At 34.9% G+C, this 20,361-nt stretch overlaps 1 protein-coding gene across 1 annotated transcript in view; it reads right to left on the bottom strand.

Moving 5' to 3' along the window:
* Positions 1-20,361, bottom strand: part of lamc3 (laminin, gamma 3) — a 174,230-nt gene that overhangs the window by 113,964 nt on the left and 39,905 nt on the right. The window contains exon 4 of the mRNA XM_024299112.2: positions 14,760-14,926. Within this exon, the coding sequence (XP_024154880.1) occupies positions 14,760-14,926 (167 nt within the window). The remainder of the gene's footprint in view (positions 1-14,759; positions 14,927-20,361) is intronic.

The following is a 20,361-nucleotide window of genomic DNA, read 5'->3' as shown; positions in this document are numbered from 1 at the left end:
ATGCTTACAAGTGTAACCAGAGGTAATAAAATATGAGTGAGGAATCAAAGCAATCAAAGGTGTCATAAGCTTCCGATTCACAATGATTTGAATAAAGAAATACAAAAAAATGCAATTTTAAGCTTGACTTTCTTAAAATATGTCCATTAATTATCAGAAAAAGGCCACAAGAACGTACACTGCTTCCTAGTTTCTGTCATTTATGTCTAAAATAACTGTGACAGGGTATTCTATTCACATGTTTGCATGATAAAATCCAAATATCAAAATGTTCAGTGATGAAGTTTTCATTTAACTGACGTTTTGATGACTTATTACTAATATTCTTTAAAGCATCTCAGTGTCGCCATTTCTGCCTTTAGAGATGCTAATACAATTTATGGAGGTAAAGCTTTTTTTTAAAGTGAAAAATAAAAAAGATCAATAGATGTGTGGGGTTCAAAGCATCTGCTCACCTTTAGCTCTGGAGCTGCTGCATGCTCCACTGATTAGTGCTGCAGAAGCATCAAACTAAGTCGAATCAGATTTATGCTCCAGAATGTTGGGGGGAAAACTCCTCACTGCATGTCAGCGAAGCACCACATGTGCTCACGCACACCTACGCATGATCAAGAAGTGAACGGATGCTTTATTTCTTAGCTGTTATGTAAAAAAAAAAAAAAAAAAAAGTAAAAGATTACACTTCTTTTTCTTAATCTACTAATTTGGCAAAACTTCAGTGCGATTAACAAAAGCACTGCTGCCACAGTTGATCATTGCTGGATTGACTCTCTCCTCCTCCTGCTGGCATGCTGTATTGAACTAGACCACGGCCAATAAGATCTGTCAATCTGCTCCCTCAGCAGGCACTCGCGGCTCCTTAGAAGACGAGGCACAGCTCGATTTCTCCTGATTCCAAATCTAATTTTATCTAGTTTGTGATTGTTTTAATCAGTCATGTTTGGTTGAGTGGTAAATAGCACATTATCCCTCAGACAAACTTACTTTTCTCAGTCTTTAGGGCCTGCCAACATTTCTTTTAAACATGCAAAATTCAAATTAATTGTCTAATTATCCCAAAAATACTACTTTTTATTTTTCAGTATTACCAAAAAGTCACATATCCTCAAATACTTTCTTTTGTTGCTATGAGTTGTTTCTAAATGAAGCATGAATCCCATCATTTAGAACAGGCAGCAGAAAGGACAGCTGCTTTATGTCTTCCTATTGAAGTATACTAAAGTGTGTAGAATGCTCAAGAGGAGACACATCTAACCATTGTTCCGGTCAAAAATCTCATCTAGACACAATGGCTTCCCCTCATTTGTTTGTCAGAGTGCGGCTGTGGTCGTGTCGTCGTCCAGTGCAGCAGGACGGTACTGGCTCGATGGTGCTTTGCAAAATATTTCAGATTTGAAAAGTGTAACTTGAAAAGAAAAGAAGGCAATAACTTCTATTTTCTGCAACACACTGCATGTCTGAATTTTTCATCCAGTCTATAGTAATTTAGTTTATAAAATTCAACACAATTATGTTATTGAAACCATTCACAACGTATGTAAAGAAATAAAACATTATTTTAAGTGTTTATTAGTTAAAGCATGTTCACGAATAATTTAACAAGCTCAATTTCAATAGGTGGACGTCTTGAGGACACAGGATTTGTAACTTTTTTTAAATTAAGAAAATAAATGTTCTTTCATCCAGAAAATCACTTATTCAGCGAGACATTATGGCTCTAAGAAATGATCTTCTGGATCGAAGTGGCTCAATGACATTCATGTTTAAGGTAGTTCTTAACAGGATAACAAAATGTTTGCATTTTTGTGCACTTTTGCCTTAAAAAATAGTGCAAATATGAGATGGAAAAGTCTCATTTTGCCTAGTTTGTATCTTAGTTTTGGTTAATTTTCATACAAACTTAAAGAGAAAATACGATTTCTTCCACACCAACTATAAAAAATATTTTTTTACATTTCTATGCTGCTATAATACTAATTTATTGATCATGTGCTCTGAGTGTGGAAGAAATGTCTTGACTTCAGCTTTTTCAATTTTTGCATAAAAACTAAAAAGGAAAAAAAAATTATTCTAATTTCTTCCAACTCCCTTTCAGCAATTAATCAAACTTTGATTGACAAATATATTTAATGGATTCAATGTGACACGGCGTAGATACAAATATCTCAATTTATGTGACATATCTGTTTTGAACTTTTCTTTTCTTTAGTTTTTTTTAAGTTACTTGAAATAAACCTATTAAACAACCTATTCTTCTTGGTTTCTATGTAAAAACTCAAACACTCTTTGGCTAAATCAGTTGTAAATTTTCAACGTAACAAAAATTCGTACAGTCTTGGTTTTAGTTCAGTAAGTCGAGATGTAATGACTTTGGGGGTCACAGGCTAAAATGTGTGACTTAGATTCCTACAATGTGGGTTATAAGTTACCAGATTATTGTTTTAAACATATTTACAGTAAAATGTCTCCAAAAAAGTTCATTTGAGCTGGCTCAGAATGAGGAATTTCTTTTTCCCACTCTCACAATTATGCCATTTTTTAATATAACCAACTACTTTAAACTGCTAACAGAAATAACATAAATCAACAATATGTTGACAACTTTCTATGCCAAAAATTGTTCCTTCATCCTTTAACAATATGTGTACATAGGAACAGTTTGGTTTTTAAGACCCACTCCAATGAAAACTTTGTTTTGGTGTTTTAAAATGTTCTTGTAGCATTTTCTCACGATGAAGGACATAAATAAAATACTTTAAGATTAAAACTGCATTTTCTAAGTATTATAATGTTAGCTCTCGCTAATGTTAGCTTGAGAGGCTGTAAGCTAGCAGGAGAGAGTGTAAACAAAGGAATGATGGGAAATGAGTGCTGGCTTTCTCCACGGTAACGGCCCCTGCTACACTCCTTGGGCCATCTGAGTGCGTTTCTGGTTCCTGTACTTTTTCTCCTCCTGCGCAGGTGTTCAACCAGCAGATGCTAGAGACAAAAGATCTGCCAGAGGAGCTCTTCCGGAGGACTCTTCCTCTGGTCTTCCTGCCACTTCCAGATCCTCTGCTGCCACTCTACTGCCCTGCAGGCTCTCATCTGTTTGTTTGCTCCATTTTGAGACTCTTCTGCATCAACACACTTCATGCTTTCTGTCATTTTGTTGTGTACTATATTTTTAATATGTATTTAACTTCTTCGAGTGCTAAAATCGGTTTAATTTCACTTTGTTTTGTTATGGTTAAAAGCAAACCGGTACAGCCCCGCCCACAACTCCAAAGCAAATTTCTTAAATGTCTTAAAATAAAAGACACTTCTTGATTTTGGAAAAAAAAATGCATTGCTCACTGACATCCATGCACGTTTGAATGACTCCATGCAGCCAATAAGGAAGCTAAATGACAGCAGTCTCTAACTAATTTTCACAGTCTAAAGGAAATGATGACAAATCATTCTGCAAACACTTTAGTGTGTTGCCTTTACCACTAATTTGTCTCTATGTGGGATGAGGATTGCTCTAAGCACCAAAGTGAGACCAATCAGTTACATTCTCTTTTTCCCCAACATCTTGGTAACACAAAGACCCCACATTCTCTTCAGGCTACGATTGACCATCTGGATGACATTTACCGGCCTGTCCACCCACAGCCACCTCTTCGACGCGGTTGGTTTTTTCACAGTCCTTTTCTAAGGGAAGGCACAGCCTCAGGATCACTCTCAATGTGTAGGCTTCCTGCGCTGAAGCATAAATTCAACCCTGCTGCTAAAGCCAGCTCAGCAAACAATAGATCGTCTGCATTGCTGCGGGTGAGCCACACTGTAGAGATTCAAATGAAGAATGGTCCACCGTGGTTTGAAAGTCATTTTTAGTCCAATTTAACCAAAGCAATACACACTAACACTGATGGAAACATTTTTTTAGACATAAAACAACATTTTTTTAAGTCTGCAACACACAGCTAAACATAAAAACATTTCTATCAGTGAATATTTCCTGACAACAACTTTAATACAAAGTTTAGTTTTCTCCAACCCACAAAGAAATACTTTTTCTTTACTGTTCTTTTCCCTAAATAGTACCTTTAGATATGACTTTATTCATGCAGAATAAAGAAAAAAACATGATTCATCCTGAAGGCACAGTAATTTGATTATATGCTGCAGTCTGATAGTTTTATTTTTAAAACCGTGTTTGAAGTCCGGATAGAATTCAATGCTAGATTTGAAGAAAATACAAAGTTATCTTATTTGTTAATGCACAACCCCAAGAAAACATGGAACTTCTGATGCTCATGAAGACATATGTTTTAAACAAAGTTTTTTCTCTTTGTTAGTGCTTATTTAAAACTTTAAGGGCAGAATAAAGAAGCCCTCAGGATCAGCTTTAAGGTCACAAAAGGAAAGAAGAGGAGACAAAAAAGCAGAGGTTTTCCTGTTTTATTTAAATTTTATTATTTGGAAATTTTCGCTAATTTATACCTATTTCACATAGTTTAAATGCAATTATAATGTAAATATTATGCAATTGTGCATGATTTTTACAAGGTGCATACACAAATTTGTTTCCATCCATGACCGTTCCATGTAGGGCTGGGTATCGGTTATCATTTCCAGAAACAATTCGGTTCTCAAGAGCTTAAATCGATTTGATTCAGATTTTTTTTGATTCTTCAACTCCATTCAATTTTGAGTTTACACATTTAGACACATTTGTTTAGAAATACATTAATAATCTACTATATGATTTGAATATATTCCTATTGATCTCATAAATTTCACATATTGTAAAAGGTATTGGTGAAATAATGAGATTCTTAATTGCATACATGGATTCTTAAAAGCAGAAGTTCTAACAAAAAAGTTCAGATCGTTAACATTGTAAACATTGTTCTGCTTCTCCTGGGGAGCGTTTCAGTTTGGCCACTAGGTGGAGCTCGCGCTTTAGGATTACACCTTATTCCAGAAGAAGAAGAAGACAGTATGAGGGAAAAAAATGATGTTTTAGACCACAAATTGTTATTTTAAAATATATATTCTTAAAAAAGTTTGGAAAATTCATGTCTGTGAGTTTATAAAGATGTTCATTTAGTCAGCAATGTATGTTTAGGTCGACAGAGCATTAGTGTTAGCCGTACGATGGGAAATTCCATTAAACATTAGTATCAAGCTAATGCACTTTCATGCATGGAGCATCAATGATTAACTTTGATATTGTGCATATGACACAATCACAATAAAACTACATATTTTACACACTAATCACTAATGAATTGCATATATATATATAGCGCGGTAATCACGCATGGTTCATGCATGACTAGCATATTGTGTGATAGGTATAAAAATTGGCCGTTCTTTCACCCCTCAAGCATTCCATATACTGAGTGAGGGTCTGTTGCTCCCCCCATCCAGTTTACACGTGCAAAAGGTGGATCACGGGAGGGTATGGTGACTATTCAGACTACCTGAATATCCTTTACCAATCAGCCCATTTTTGCCTGCAGACAGACTTATCCACCTGTGAGTTCTGTTGTCCCTAAGCCTTTAGTAAGAAAACACTTTTTGCTTTCCTTAAAAACAAAAACGGTTCAAAATAAATTGGAAAAATAAGACAAAATGAATTGTAGCAGCTAATGCGGGTCAGTAATTTGGCAAATCAAAGGCCAGGCTCTGCCCACACAACACTTGAATCACCCTTCTGTGTGCCTTTGTTCTCTAATTGGAAACCTTCACCACAATAAACCCCGTTTTGTCCCTTTGAGACAAATGAATGGTCCAATGCCTTTGCTGAAACTGTGACAATAACTTCCCCCTGAGAGACAAGTCCTGCAGCACTTTCAGGCTCCTGCTGAGCATTTCCAACCCCTCTTTAATTTGCATAGCAGGCCTACACCGACATCAACACGGATCTCACATTTCTCTTTGGGGGTTTTGTCTCAGTGAAATTAGTAAGAGTTATTCTCCTCCTCATCTCCTGTGGTTTCTTCAGTCAACATCTCCTGAAGAAAGCTTGAAACTGGTGCATGGCATAGCAAGCATACCATGCAAAATGATTGGGAATCAAAGCTAAATAAAAAGATGTGAGAGGTAGGTTTCACATTCATTAATGCTACTATCTTTTTTTATAAATCTGAATTACTTTTAACAGCAGTGTGGGTGGCAGGAAATAGGCTTTTTAATACAAAAGCGACTGATGTGAATATTTCCCAAACCAAATGAGACAATGCATGAAAAGAGCATAATGAGTTTCTGAAAAGGATGAGGCAAAATACGAAATTTGCTAATGTGAACTATAATAATGAATAGGGAAATGGCTAAAAGTTTAAAAGCAGCACCAACATTTCAAACCTGGTAATTACAGGTTATTAGCACAGATTCTGTAATGGGAATGCGATCTGTAGCATTTGCAATCACATTTACATAACATTTCTGGCTCTAATTTATGCATTTTCATGACTTTTTCGGCAGGTTTAAAGATTAGTGGCAATATCAGTCAGGAAATGTGCTATGTTTAATTTATAAGCTACTGAGGTGTGAATGTTGGAGCATTTTAAAAGGTGAGGAATTAAAAAAATAAACATTTGTTTATTTTTTTTACAATTTAACTGTTTTCCTTTCATATTATTGGTGTTGAATTTATGCCGTAATAATCACTGAGGTGCCTTGGAGCCCTCTTCCAGCAACAGGAAATGGGTTTGGGAGAACGATGCCACTTTGCTGTGCGTCTGTGACAGGAAATGCAAACCTCTTCCCAGTCATCTTCACTTTATATGAATTATTTCTTTATACTGTTGCAAAATAATTTGCAGAGAGGGACCACAATCCCTGCAGGCATAGTAATTTCTCATTTTTACATTAAATTTCCTGGATGAATGCGATGTCTGACCAACCACCAAACCCACAGAGATAAAGGAACCCTCCAACAACGCATGCTCTTTTTGTGTTTTCACAAACACAGGTTAATAAATCAGATGCAATACAAATTCAAGGTTAAAACTTTTAGAATTGAAGATTTTTTCTTTTTAAAAATAATTTTAATACATTTTATAACTTCTCTGTTATTAGAATATTTTTAGAAATGTCACTTTTAGTGGTGAATTTAAAAGAAAAAAAGGGATAAATCAAAAATTGACTTCACTTTGACACTGCAAAATAGATAAATTAAATTTATGAATCTCTTTTCCTTCAGAGTCCCACTCCAATTATCTTTTAATTGATTGTAAAATCAATCTTTTAATTACAGTTCTGCTGTTTTTGGGGCAAATTGAAGAAACTTCTACTGCCTCTGAGTTGTAGGCAAAACTATTGAGTAAACCTGCTCTAATTTCCCATCATCCCTTTGTTTATCCTCTCTCCCACTAACTTACAGCTCCGCACAATGTGCAACAAAGATGTCGAGCGGTATAAGAGCTATCCAGTCGTTCAATTTTGAGTTCAGACAACAAAAACGAAGACGTACATGGATGTATTTGTCTGCAGGAGGATGCATCAGAGTGTAGCGGAGCAGGGGGGGCACGCCATAACTTTTTCCAATTTCCACTTTTTTTCACCTGCTCCTGATCTACCAGGATTTAAATAAACACATTTATAATAACTTGCTTAATAAATGTCCTCTTTCATGATGCAACAATAACTTGTTAAAAACAACAAAAAAATTCAGCAAAGCAGCTCCAAACCATGATGCTTCCTCCACCATGATTCACATTTGGGATGAGGTTTTTGATGTATTGTGCCTTTTTTTCCTCTCCACATAGCATTCCCTCCAAAGAACTCAAGTTTTGTTTAATTTGTCTACAGAATATTTTGCCTGTAGTGCTGAGGAACATATAGGTGCTCTTTTGAAAACTTCAAACATAAAGAATTTTTTTTTTGTTTTTGTTTTTTTTGGACAGCAATATCTTTTTGTGTGCTGTCAAATCAAGGTCACATACTTACAAATGTATAATGTTAATCTAACAAACAAATTCCTGATTATTTGAATTCTGTTGTGTCGGAACCGAGCAGAATCTTGAACGAATGAATCAACAAGAATCATTTCCAGCAACATCACTGCACTGCACAACAAAGTTAGGTTTTTAACCATTTCTTTTTTTTGTTTTGTATTGTATTTACACAAGCCCACTGTACTAATTGCTTATGTGATGCATTGTGGAGCAGAACGTTGGCTAACACCTTGCAACGCAGGTCTAAAAAAAGCAATGAAAAAAAGAATCAATTCATTGGCTGTCAATAAATTCCATTTGAAATTAGGAATTTAAAAAAAAAATAGATTTAAGATGGAAAAAGAGCAAGATTTGCATGTTAGGCAAATAAGATAGAAGACGGCCTACTAAAAACGTCCTCGACAGCTTATAATGTTTCTTTTATTATAGCTTAGTAATAAATATTGACATGTAATATCCCGTGTGCATAGCTCTTAATTTCTTTTGTGGTTCAGGGCTTTGCCCTCAAATGTCCAATTTAAAGAGGAAAAAGTCAATTCCTTTTAGTGTTACCTAGATTGATTAATTAAAAGAACGTGTTTATTCCCCTCCAGAGTAAAAGGCTCCTTTGTTCTTCATAACAATTGTTTTTGCACATCAATTATAAAGGGAGGGGTTTGGAAGTGAATTTAATATAAATAGGATTTCCACCTCAGTCATATAGACTTGGTGTCGCAACCTATATTAGTAGATTAAAGTAGAGCATTGGACATTTTTATAAGACGATTAAATGTCTCAGCTACACTGAAGAGAAGAGGGTTAAAGTCCAGGAGGTACAGTCATTTGTGAAGAACAACTTTGATTTAAAGAAATCTGTAAAGGTTGAGAGAGTGAGATCTCACTGAGCACTCAACTTTCAAACTAATGGAAGAAAGTTGAAATAATCCTTTAATAATGCTTAATAGGTTAAGTGTTAGTTTATCCTCGTTCAATTATAGTATTAAAAACATTTCTAGAGCTCAAACAGAGGAAATCAGCATGTTTTTGATTCATTTGGGTTTCACATGGTGACTTTTAGGGAGTGGATAAGTGCCAACTACCCAACTGGACTCATTAGATCTGGTGACAGTATGTGAGAGCTGGACTGAGCGACCCCTCCCCCTTCCATTCCAATTACAAAGTACCTGCTGGCTCCAGGAAGCCCAGATCCCATAGACTTCTATAGTAAAATAAACCTTTTTTTCATTATAAGGGGTTTGGACTTCAAACAAGCTCACTCTTGATTGGTGACAGTAGTTGTCATAGAAACATGGCTTAGACCGACTCGAAGCAATCGCTGTTGACTGGCTCCAACATGGCGGCATCCATATCGTAGAAAAATGGCAACTGAATTGACTTCATTGGGCTGGAACCAGAAGTAAGACGTTTCCTATGGGTGACATCACACTTGCTCTGTCCAGTTTTCATATGTAGTCAATGGTTAGATCACCAGGAATTTTACTTTGGAAAAAAATAAACATTATTCCCTCAATTCTAGTAAATAAATAAAAAAAAATACAAGCTCTCAAAGATGCAAAACCAGTTTCTCAGGTGACACGTGGCCAGAAGATGAGGTTGACTGTATATGTTGAATGTATATTTTTACATTTACATTTATATTTTACATTTTTAGCTTTAATTTTCATTTTAATTTAAAACAGTTAAAAATGTTCACTTGACATAAAAAGTTAAAAACACATGGGCATAGACACAATATTCTGGAAAATAAACAAATATAATTTAAAACTTGTCCATTTTATCAAACCAATGTAGAAAGTATTCATCAAAAAACAAACAAAAACAGACTTTTAGTCTATATTTGTTGGAGTTTCTAACATCGAGAAGGGGATGAAGGCAACTTAAGGAAACGCTGAACTGAATTGAACATAAACTTGATGGACAGAAACTGAAAAAAAAAAGAAAATGACAAGAGTAAACGGTTTTGGAAAGACTTGAGCCTCAAACACAGCAGAACAAAATGGCGACAAACGGAAAACTTGATTAACCTTAAATACAGTGAGGGGTAATTAACTGAATAGAAGGAGATGTGAATAATTAAAGACTGAAAACTAGTGTGACCGCACTTCAGGAAGAAACACAAAACCTAAATCCACAACTTACAGTGAAAATAAAGACAGTTGATCTTAAATTAATTGAAAATGTGCTACTTTTCCCCATTTATTACATGTAAATGTTAAACTATATTTTACATGTTTTAAATATACAACACTAAAATGAAATAAAAGATACAAGATTGATGATCATGTCTGCTTGAACTCAAATAGAACTGTAAGTCATTATAGTCACTAAATATTTTCATTTCATTAGAAACTAAAGACAACAGTAATTTTAACTTAAATATCAATCTGTCTCTGGCTATTTTAATAATATGAGGGTAAAATAATAGGACAAAAGAGGAGAACTTCAATTTATGGTCAAGAAGTATCAAGTTTTTTTTTCAGCTTTGACTAATGTCACAGAAAAAAAAAGGATTTTAACTTGGATGACCCCGGAAACTTATGAACCCATTACATCGATCACGTAATGACTTCAGGCGGGAAAACATCAATTAAGAAAAATTTTATTCTATATCTTCCACATGTTTTTTTTTCTTTTTTTCATTTGTCTTTACATAGACTTACATAGACATCCATAATATCCCATATTTAGGTCCTCAAAAAAAATCAATTTCTAAAATATCAAGAAATAGGTTAAACTTTTTCCCCTAAAGTCCTTTAAACTAAATTTAAAACAGGTGTTTTTTATTTTTTTCTTACAAGGAAAGTGGACCAAGAACTGACATTTCAACATCTAAATAGGCTAAAAGAAAACTAAATCAGCCATAAAATGCTGAAAAATAATTCATCCATGGTATTTCACTGCGCCTGTGTCATTAAACTCTACATATATCTCTATTATTACCGTATTGATAACCTTAAAAGTTTTTTGTGTCTCAAAAGGTCAGACATTTGTTCCCATTTGATCTACCTGCTAAATAGTTCATTCTAAATTGGCATTAAATTGGAAAACAAGCTTTTAATTTTTTTTTCACCCACTAACTTCAATATAAGGACATTTTAAAAGGATGGACGCAGATTTTTTTTTTTTTTTTGGACGCAGTTGGATTTCTTTAAGACATCTAAAATGTTGCAACCAAATTATTAGTTTTGCTAACCCCTATATAAGATTTGGCAAACTACACCAAAAAAAAAACTGTGGATTTTGTCAAAACATACGTTTTGACAAATGATGTTAAAAAAATTCATTTGTTGGTTGAAGAAAAGGGTTAAGTTTGTTTGTCATAGCACGGGAAAACTTTCCAAACCGTGTTTGCCAACACCATAATGCTTATTCTGCCGTTCATGAGTGTGGGCTTGTTTTCCTCCACACTATGATCCCACAGCCCAGCAGGATGTGGACCCTTTGGGTCCCTTTCTACACAAGAGTGAAACGCTTTCAGTTGGCAGAGAAAATATGGCAACATCCAAACATTGAATGCTCCTTACAAAAGTGTATTTCCAGTGGCTTCAAACAAATGAATGAGTAATTTTACATTTTCCAGCATCACAGCTCTGTCTTAATTGATTTCTTTTTTTATTTTAGATTTTATTGATTTAATATTCCTGTATTCTGCCTCAGTAAAGCACTTTATTGGCCGACAAATAAAGCTGTCTGGCCTGAATCATTTAACTGCAGCATCCCTACAAGGAAGTCCGCCACTCTTCTGTCTGTTGCTCTCACACACCCTTGATTTCTACTGATGAGCTCACTACTCCGCTACGTTCTGATAGATCCCTTTACAGAAAACTAGATCTATGTTTTTCTGGTCCGACCTGGCATCTGGCTCAAAACTGTGGGGCTGGATTCCTCCATAATTGCTGGCCATTTTTATTGTGCTCGTAATGTTAGGTTGGGGTTGTGAAGGGCTGTAAATTACCACGAGATAGAGTTATTAATTTCTCCTTGTGATCATGTTTACAACAGTTGGTACTTCTGTGTTTTGCAGCGTGCGCTATCCACACGTGTCTACTAAAATAGAGTCCTCAATTGGTCACAGTGCTGCATTGCCGCCATTAGCCATTAAAAAGTTTAACCGGTTGAACTTTCAGTAAACAATCAATGAACACTTGATTTGAAACTTTCATAGAAATGTGGAAGTCCAAAATTCTGGTCTATGCGAGTTTGCATAGACATATCATATTAAAAGTGACTGCTTGAGGACAAGTCGGTCTCTAAGCACCTTAATAAACTACTGACACTTTGCAGAAACTATGTCCTGAAAAATCATGTGTTTTGGTTTTGGCTAAAAATGGCATAATCACAATTAAAGACCACTGGGGAAACTTTTAAAATAGTTCTAAAGAGGATCGGGAGTGGGTCTTGAAGTTTTTCGCCGAACTGGATTTCATTCTTCTGATAGACTTATCACAACTCTCATTGTAACCTGAATGGGAATTTAGTCCAACAGATTCAGAAAATGTCTTCTTTGGGTATAATGCCTTTAGAACTAACCAAAAATAGAAATTGCCTCCTCCTTTAGGCTTTTTTCTCCCAGTAAATTTAATATTCTCAGTATTTTGTTTTTGTCTCTGAACTTATTCATCTAGCCAGGAAGACAGATTTTAAGCATTTAATAAACTATCATATTCTATTTTTTAAAATGCATAGCAAATTTAGGTTTTTAAAACTACTAAAATACTTTGTTTTGGTTTTTACTATTAAAATGTTTTTCTATAATCCATGTAATCAAAATTCATTATCTCTACCACTTGTTTTTAGTCCTTATATATAATTTTGTGCTTAGAAGATTAAACTAATTAAATTTACACTTATTTCTGGATTGTTTTAAAAGTTTTTATCAATAAATAATTATAGTCAATAATGATTACATTCAACTTCCTTAATTACCAGGACAAAAAAAGCCCTTCCTTCAACATTTTTTCACCCAAGCTGAATATTGCATTAATAGTTTGTGTTTGTAATTTATATAAAAGGTCAACGGAGCAAACTCTGTCAGAGTAATTTTTATGGCACACAGAACAGTGCAATTACACAGAGGGGTTGAGCTTTTACACTTTTACAGTCTGAGCTGCTTTTGTGTGCCACGCTTATAATATACAGCCTTGATTAAATTGGGTGCAGTAGGCTATTTGAGACGCCATCTGCTTGGAACTAAGAGTGAGAGTAATTAAAACAAACTTGCTGCTTAATAGAATTAAGCAAAACACAAAAAGAAAAACATAAGAAAATAAAATTGGGAGCCACTGTCCTTTGAAGGTTTTTATCCCTGAGCCAATTACATTTCATCCTTGGCGGCATTTAGAAAAAGAACATGGAGGGGTGAGCCAAGTTAATTCGTATATAATAGGAACAGATGGGAGCAGGCTTGCAAACATAAATGCATAGGGTTCAATTTGAATGTAAACACTTTTTAAGGAACACAGTACCTAAAATTACATTTTAAAAAGTAGCTAGCGGTATTACATGGCCCGCAGGCAGTCCTTAGTGCCCCCTTTTGACCCACCCCCATTGGCTAAGAGCTTTCTATAGGCCCCTCCCTCTCCCCTTCTGCTCCTGCCACCTTCTAACTCCTCATGTGACAAATTTATTAAAAAACACTTTTTTCAAAATGGCGACTTTTCTGTTGGTTTCTGAGGTTTTTTTGTCAACTACGCCTACCTTCCTTATATGTTCATATTGTTTGTTATTTTGTTTGATTCAGCTTGAATGAAGAATTTATGTGTTAAATGTTCACAATACTCTGGTAAAAATGTGCACGCAACAGAGGAAGACAATTTTTGCTAGCTCGCCATGCTAACACTGTTTAAAATGTACAACTTTTATTTCTAAACATTTATTTGTAAACAAAGCAAACGTTTTTTCCAAGTAGTTTCCAAGTCCTGAACCGGATATTGATAATTTATGTAGAGAAAATGGTATGGTAGAGTCGGGGTGGGATTATATAAGTTCGCTTCCTTCCACTCCCTTTCAAGCGATCTACTTGTGATTCACTAAGTGATATGTTATTTCATGTATTGTGGCCTGATTGCTTGAAATAAACCATTTCATTCATTCAGTTTCCCATTAAGGTCCGAGGAGTTGGGACACGATAGATCCAAATCCCTAGGAGAAGTTTAAATTTGTAAAACATACTAAAAGTGACTTTTTTGCCACAAAAAGGTCACCAGGTCATAGGTCCTGTGGCTATCCCATAATATTTTTAAGACTTGCTTTGAATATCCCTGAAACATGTTCTGGTTTTGTTAGTATATGTATATATATATATATATATATATATATATATATATATATATATATATATAAAAAGGTCTTGTCTGCAAGAATGTCATCTTTTTCTTTGTGGGGGTCATTATGTCAAAAAAAAAATGTTCACTGGGTACTAGGTGTGTGCAAATGTTGGTAAGTTTTTAACCATGTGGGGAAAAAACAGCAATACAATCCAACTACAATAATCCTAAATATTATGTATTTTTTCAGTTTTTTACCATAGAAAAGGATCATTTATGTCTGTTGGCAGCAAAGTTTACTCACCTATATATAAAGGTGATTTCATTTTATTTGCAGTTTAATAAAACTCTCTGACATTTATTTTGCATGGGGACATGATAGCGCTTGTGATCTGGTTCTTAAATATTTTTCCCCATAGCCATGAAGGGCAGACTCTCATATGTATTTTACACAACCCCTGACAGCGTGAGCTTGTCACTTGAATTTAACACTGCCCTGTGGATTTTCCAGATGGCTGCGCTGAGCGGGTTCATGACAGCACCCCGAAATCATGCTACTCACTCAAACACTCGTTGGCGGAGTCTCCGGTGGCCCTGGCCCAGGGTCTGTCCTGGTAAAAGGGGTGACATTCCTGGCAGTCAGCTCCCGCGGTGTGATGCTGGCAGGCACAGACCAGGCCACCATGTTCCCCCTCAATGCACTCGCTGGCATGACCGTTACACTTGCATCTAAGTGAAACAAGGATATGATGTTGGGTAAAATGTGTGCCAGGACAGACTTTTTCTCTGCTTCTGCTGTGTGACACCTATGGAGTCACAATCATGCACAGGTGGGTGGAAATTTACATTGTTTTGAAGTGTCATATCTTATAATCTTAAAAAAAAAAAAAGAGGGGTTTGCCTAAGATAAAGTAAGACGTTTATTATTGTTTTTAGTTGCTGATACTGATACTACTGCTAAAGAAAAACAGGAATAGGTTAAATAACTTGTGCAGATTAACTTTCGTATTCAAATTGGCCTTCACTTACAATGGAAGCATCACTAAAAATGTGTTCGCACATATATTTTTGAAAAGAATACAACCTTAGATAAACAAAGAAGAAGAAGAAGAAGAAGAAAAAAAACACTACTGAATATATAACCAGGCATCAAAATATATGAATGTTATGTATATGCAAAAGCACCGCGCACACTGATGGCATTTTCAACACATTCCCTCCCATCATTTCCCAAAGATCACACACCAGCAAACTGATATGTCAGATCATGAATTGCGCTTTGTCAGTTTTCTAAATTAAACCTATTTCTTATTTTTTTTACTGTTGAAAGGCATGAACTTGCTTTTTTTGTACTTCCCATGTCACTGTGTCATATTCAGTTGTCTGCGGTGTTGTCAGCCAAGTGACTTTGTCTTTATATTTAATGAGCCTTCACTCACCTCTTGTGACTATTTTAATGCACCCACACAAAAGAAAAAAACAAACAGTAAAGAAAAAACAGTAATATTGAATTGTGATTAATCGTGATTAATTGTAATGTTTTACTAGGTACATTTTATATAGCAATATGCAGCTTTTGAACAAAAACAGGCCACAGAGAACATTTTTTCCTTCATTTTTATTGTCTGAAAATTTAAAATGTATCAAGTGTTAGCTCTGAAATCCCAGAAGTGTAATTTTTGAGCACAAAACACATCAAAAGTAAGATAAGCAGAACTGTAAAAAACTTTTATGTCTGCAGTATTACTCCAAGAAAACAAAGATGCTGACAAACAGCCATAAAAAAGAAACATTGTGTTTCTGCACTTTAAATGTACTCAAACCATGAATTCTTGATTCTGATTGGCTGCAGGGCGTAGAGATGCGCAATATATGTTTATAATGCATACCTTTAAAAAAAAAAAAAAAAAAGTTCAGGTCACATAGCCCATAGCTTCAAAACATACTTAAGCATCATCTTCTGGACAAAAACAAGCGTGAACTTTCTCTCTGAACTGATGTTATATTTACCCCATCGTGACAATCAGCATATATACCGCTTTGAGTTGAATTCAGTTGAATATCTATTATTTTCTAAGTAACCATGGCGTAAGTGGGATAATAGCCAGAAAAGTGTGCATTGTCAGAAATTACGGCACGCCATGGAAGCGTGGAACCATCCGATGGGAAGCAGAGGATGCATGTGTGATTAATTTGCGTGAATAAATATTAACGCATTTATTTTATTAATCGTGTGCGTTGACGCTTTAATGTTGACAGCCCTAGTTTTTATTGTGCATCAAAAATTGCATAGACTTGCACCTTTGTCACCCATCTTTTAGAATTGCAGCCTGTGACTCAGCCCCTCCCACATCCCAAACCACTTGCAGCACAAACAGATAAAATAAGCTTTTTTTGGTTATTTTTTCTTAGCTGCAGAAGATAAAAGACAAAGTATTTATCCTTAATACTGTATTGTTTTGCACTTTTCCTCAGTTCAGATTAAATTTTTTGTATTTTTTAGAATATAAATCGCACCGGAGTATATAGGTCGCAGGAGCCAAAAAATTCGCCTTTATTCGCGGTTTCGCGTATTTACATTTTTTTTTTTTCTTCAGTCACATAACTCTTCCGGTTAGTCACAAAAACTCAGACAACTCAAGACACTTGGATGAGGTGCTATCGTGCTGAGTTGTGTCTCCGCACATCAGAGCGCGGGAAGCTTCTCTGTATTCGCGGATTTGGCATATCTGCGTATGTCTCCAGTCCCAAACCCCCGCGAATAAGGGGAGAATGCTGTATAAGTCACACCAGAGTTTAGGTTGCATGTGACTCTTCCGGTTAGTCACAAAAACTCAGATAAATCAAGACGCTTGGATAAGGTGCTATGGTGCCTGGGTGCATCTCCGCACATCAGAGCGCGGGGAGCTTCTCTGTATTCGCGGATTTGGCATATCCGCGGATGTCTCCGGTCCCAAACATCCACGAATAAGGGAAGAATGCTGTATAAGTCACACCAGAAATAAACAATGCAAAATATGGGGCCTATATCCTGGTATATGGTACTTTTACTTTCCATTTAAAAAGCTCTAACAAGCTTACCTGTTTAAACCTGTGCTGTTTACTACGGGGGTCTTAAGAGTCAAAGGTCAAATAACACATGTGGCACATTAAATGTGAGCGTGCCTCAGATTGCAGTAGATCCGCTGTGGTCATCCTCGTCAGTCATAATAGACCCACCGGGAAGGTCATGACACATGTCAGGGGGAAATTTACTCTGCTGCACCAATATTAAAAACCCACTTTACCACAAATGGCTTTTCAGTCATTTGAAATCTATTTTTCTTCGAATTTTGACCTGAAGTCATGTGAAAATAAAAATGTGGCCTTCGGATTCAAACAACTTCAGTCCTTCCAACCATAATTTCTCTTTTACTGTACTGTTGTGCAGTCATAAATCAGCATTGATGAGATCCATACTGAAAATAACATAGGTTTGAGAATCTATAATGTATAGTATGTGAGTTTTTAATGGTGCTAACCATATAGAATGGATGTAGAAACATAAAAAAGTATGAATGTATTTAGTTTGCACATTAAGGTCATCCATAACTGCTTCGCCCCCTCCACCCCTGTCACAATCACACCTGGTTTTAGTTACAATTAACTCAGCTGTTTGTCATCGCTCTGATGACCTCAGATTGTAGAAACCCACATATTGTCAGCGTCTTCTGTTGGGTTCTTTGCCTATTTATCTTTTATTCAGGGATGGTACCTTAACATATAAGTATTATGGTTTGTGTAATTTCACGTTTAAACATTGAAATATCTTTCTCCAGAACATAATCAAATTCACATTTTTTACACCCACTTCAGTTTACCAAGTTTTTCAAACAAATATCTTTTTAAACTTTACACATAATAAAAATATGTAAAATTGAACATGACTCACAAAAAATTGAAAAACATTTGACTTTTTTTTCTGGTGATTTCTATAGGCAAGACTTCTTTTTTTTTCTTTTTAGAAAATGTTTCTTTTACATTTAGTTTCACAGACGGTCTTAACCTATAAACTGAAGTTTTATGATATTGACCAAGGCTTTTCTTTTGATGATTCGTTCTTTTGGAGATTTTATGAAATTCTTCTGTAAATCTTTTAAATGGCTCCTGCACTTTTAAACATTTCACCTCAAAGATTTTCAGACCCATAACTTGGAGTTTTGACTTTTTTTTTTCTAAAAAAGATAGCTGCATATTTGGTGTAAAATGGGATCTTGAAAATCTTTTACAATTATCCATGATCAAATATTGATTAGCAGAATTTTGCACAGCTCTTACAAAATGCCACATTCTTGTAGATTGTTGTTAATCTGTTTTTTTTTTTTTTTTTTTTTTTTTTGGGGTTAGCATTTCAATGTAATAATTTACTTTAGATTTATCAGATTTTAATCTGAAAAATTATTGCAGTTATCTTCGTCTCAACAAGAAAAATTATAAAAGGATAAAACTCATTTAGTCCTTTTTTGGTATCGGGACTCAATATCTATCAAAATACTGAAAGAACATTTAGAAAATTTTACGTAATTGCATTATAAGCTGCATTACAAAAAGTTGTGGGGAAATTTGGCAGAGATAGTTGGTAAACTTCAATGTTTCAAAGCCACAAGTTTCCTTAGTGCCCGGAAGGGGGGTGTCAGAGGCAGCTAGCTTATGTACAAGTACCAATGGAATTCAATATTTTCTGTTTTAAGCCACAGAAGGAAGAGAAGATAAATTTAGAAAATAAGAGGGTACATAAACTGAGCCCTGAGGGACCCCAAAAGTGAAACAGAGCATAAGAGGGGAAAAAAATACTAAAGACTGAGGTATAAATATTTTACCAGCCAGTAACAGTGAATACCTCTCAAACAAGATTTATTTAATTCCAACCCACTGTTCTGAATAATATTTTAAAATGTTGCTTATATCTATTTTAACTTAAAGAACAAAATGTAAAAATATTTGCACATCACTCTAGCACCTTCTAGGAAAGGCATAAGTAAAAAAATATGTTTAAAAAATCTAAATCTTTAGCAGGAATGACAACTGGAGTTCTGGTAAAAATGTGCACAGTGTTCAATATAATCTAATTTGAAAAAATAACTACATTTACGATATATTTGTTGCAAATAAAATTGCAATTTTTTTATTTGAGTAAAATTTGAGTCAAACGGACAGAAATCTCTTTGGATCATCAAGTAAAAACTTTCCAATTTATTTTCAATATATTATAGATAATTTGTTACAAACATCCCCACCATTCTGACTTGCTAAAATCCTTTCCTCTGGAGTGTAGAGGCAGCTGTGCCTTTGCAGTGTGTGTTACATCTGGCACTTTGCTTGCTTTTTCTCAAGGAGATGTGATCAGAGACTTGTGTTGAATGACAACTTATGTCAAAATTAGTCATCTGCTGTAGAGGCGTATGGTTTAGCCAGCCTGAGGCCCAGGTTCAGTTATTTCTTTTGTCACTTGCCCTGCCAACAAACACGTAACGCTAAAGTGGCTCCAGTCAAAATGTGAGGCCTTAGTTAAAATTACTGTGATTAATCTAATTGGACATATTTTGGGGGAACTGAGGGCATAGACAACATATGGCCACTTGCCAAAACAATATAAAAATAAAATATCATTGGGACTCAGGATTCTATCATGATGGATCTTGTAAAATGTTAGTACAAAAAAAAAAAAAAAAAAAAAAAGATTTTAAATTCCATCAATGGTTTTGCTTCTGGATCTAGACATTAGTGTATTTTTTATGATGTTTCACAGTACTGTATTTTTTTTTCACTTTAACGTTGATAAATTAATGTTAATGAAAATCAAGAGGTACAATGTAATTTTGTTTAAATATATCTACCATGGATTGATCTGTTTTACACTGCAAAACAAAACAAAAAAACTGTAGGTTAGAATGGTAAAAATAAAAAAAACATTTTTTCTTCAACTCAAATTCAATAACAAATTGAAATGTCTTTTTAAATTTGAGAACAGAAAAGAAAACCAGGCTAAAATTGTAAAAAGATTAGGCTGAAAAAAAATCACAACTATTTATTAGAGAGATTAATACCAGGTGTGTAAAATGATTAATTCATGAAGGCAGAATTTCTTAAAAATGTGAGGTTGAACTGACTCTGTGTCAGTATAT

Source organism: Oryzias melastigma, linkage group LG12 (genome assembly GCF_002922805.2).
Source record: "Oryzias melastigma strain HK-1 linkage group LG12, ASM292280v2, whole genome shotgun sequence".
Classification (NCBI taxonomy): Eukaryota; Metazoa; Chordata; class Actinopteri; order Beloniformes; family Adrianichthyidae; genus Oryzias; species Oryzias melastigma.
Note: the sequence above shows the minus strand (reverse complement) of the source record. Positions and strands in the feature narration are given on the sequence as shown.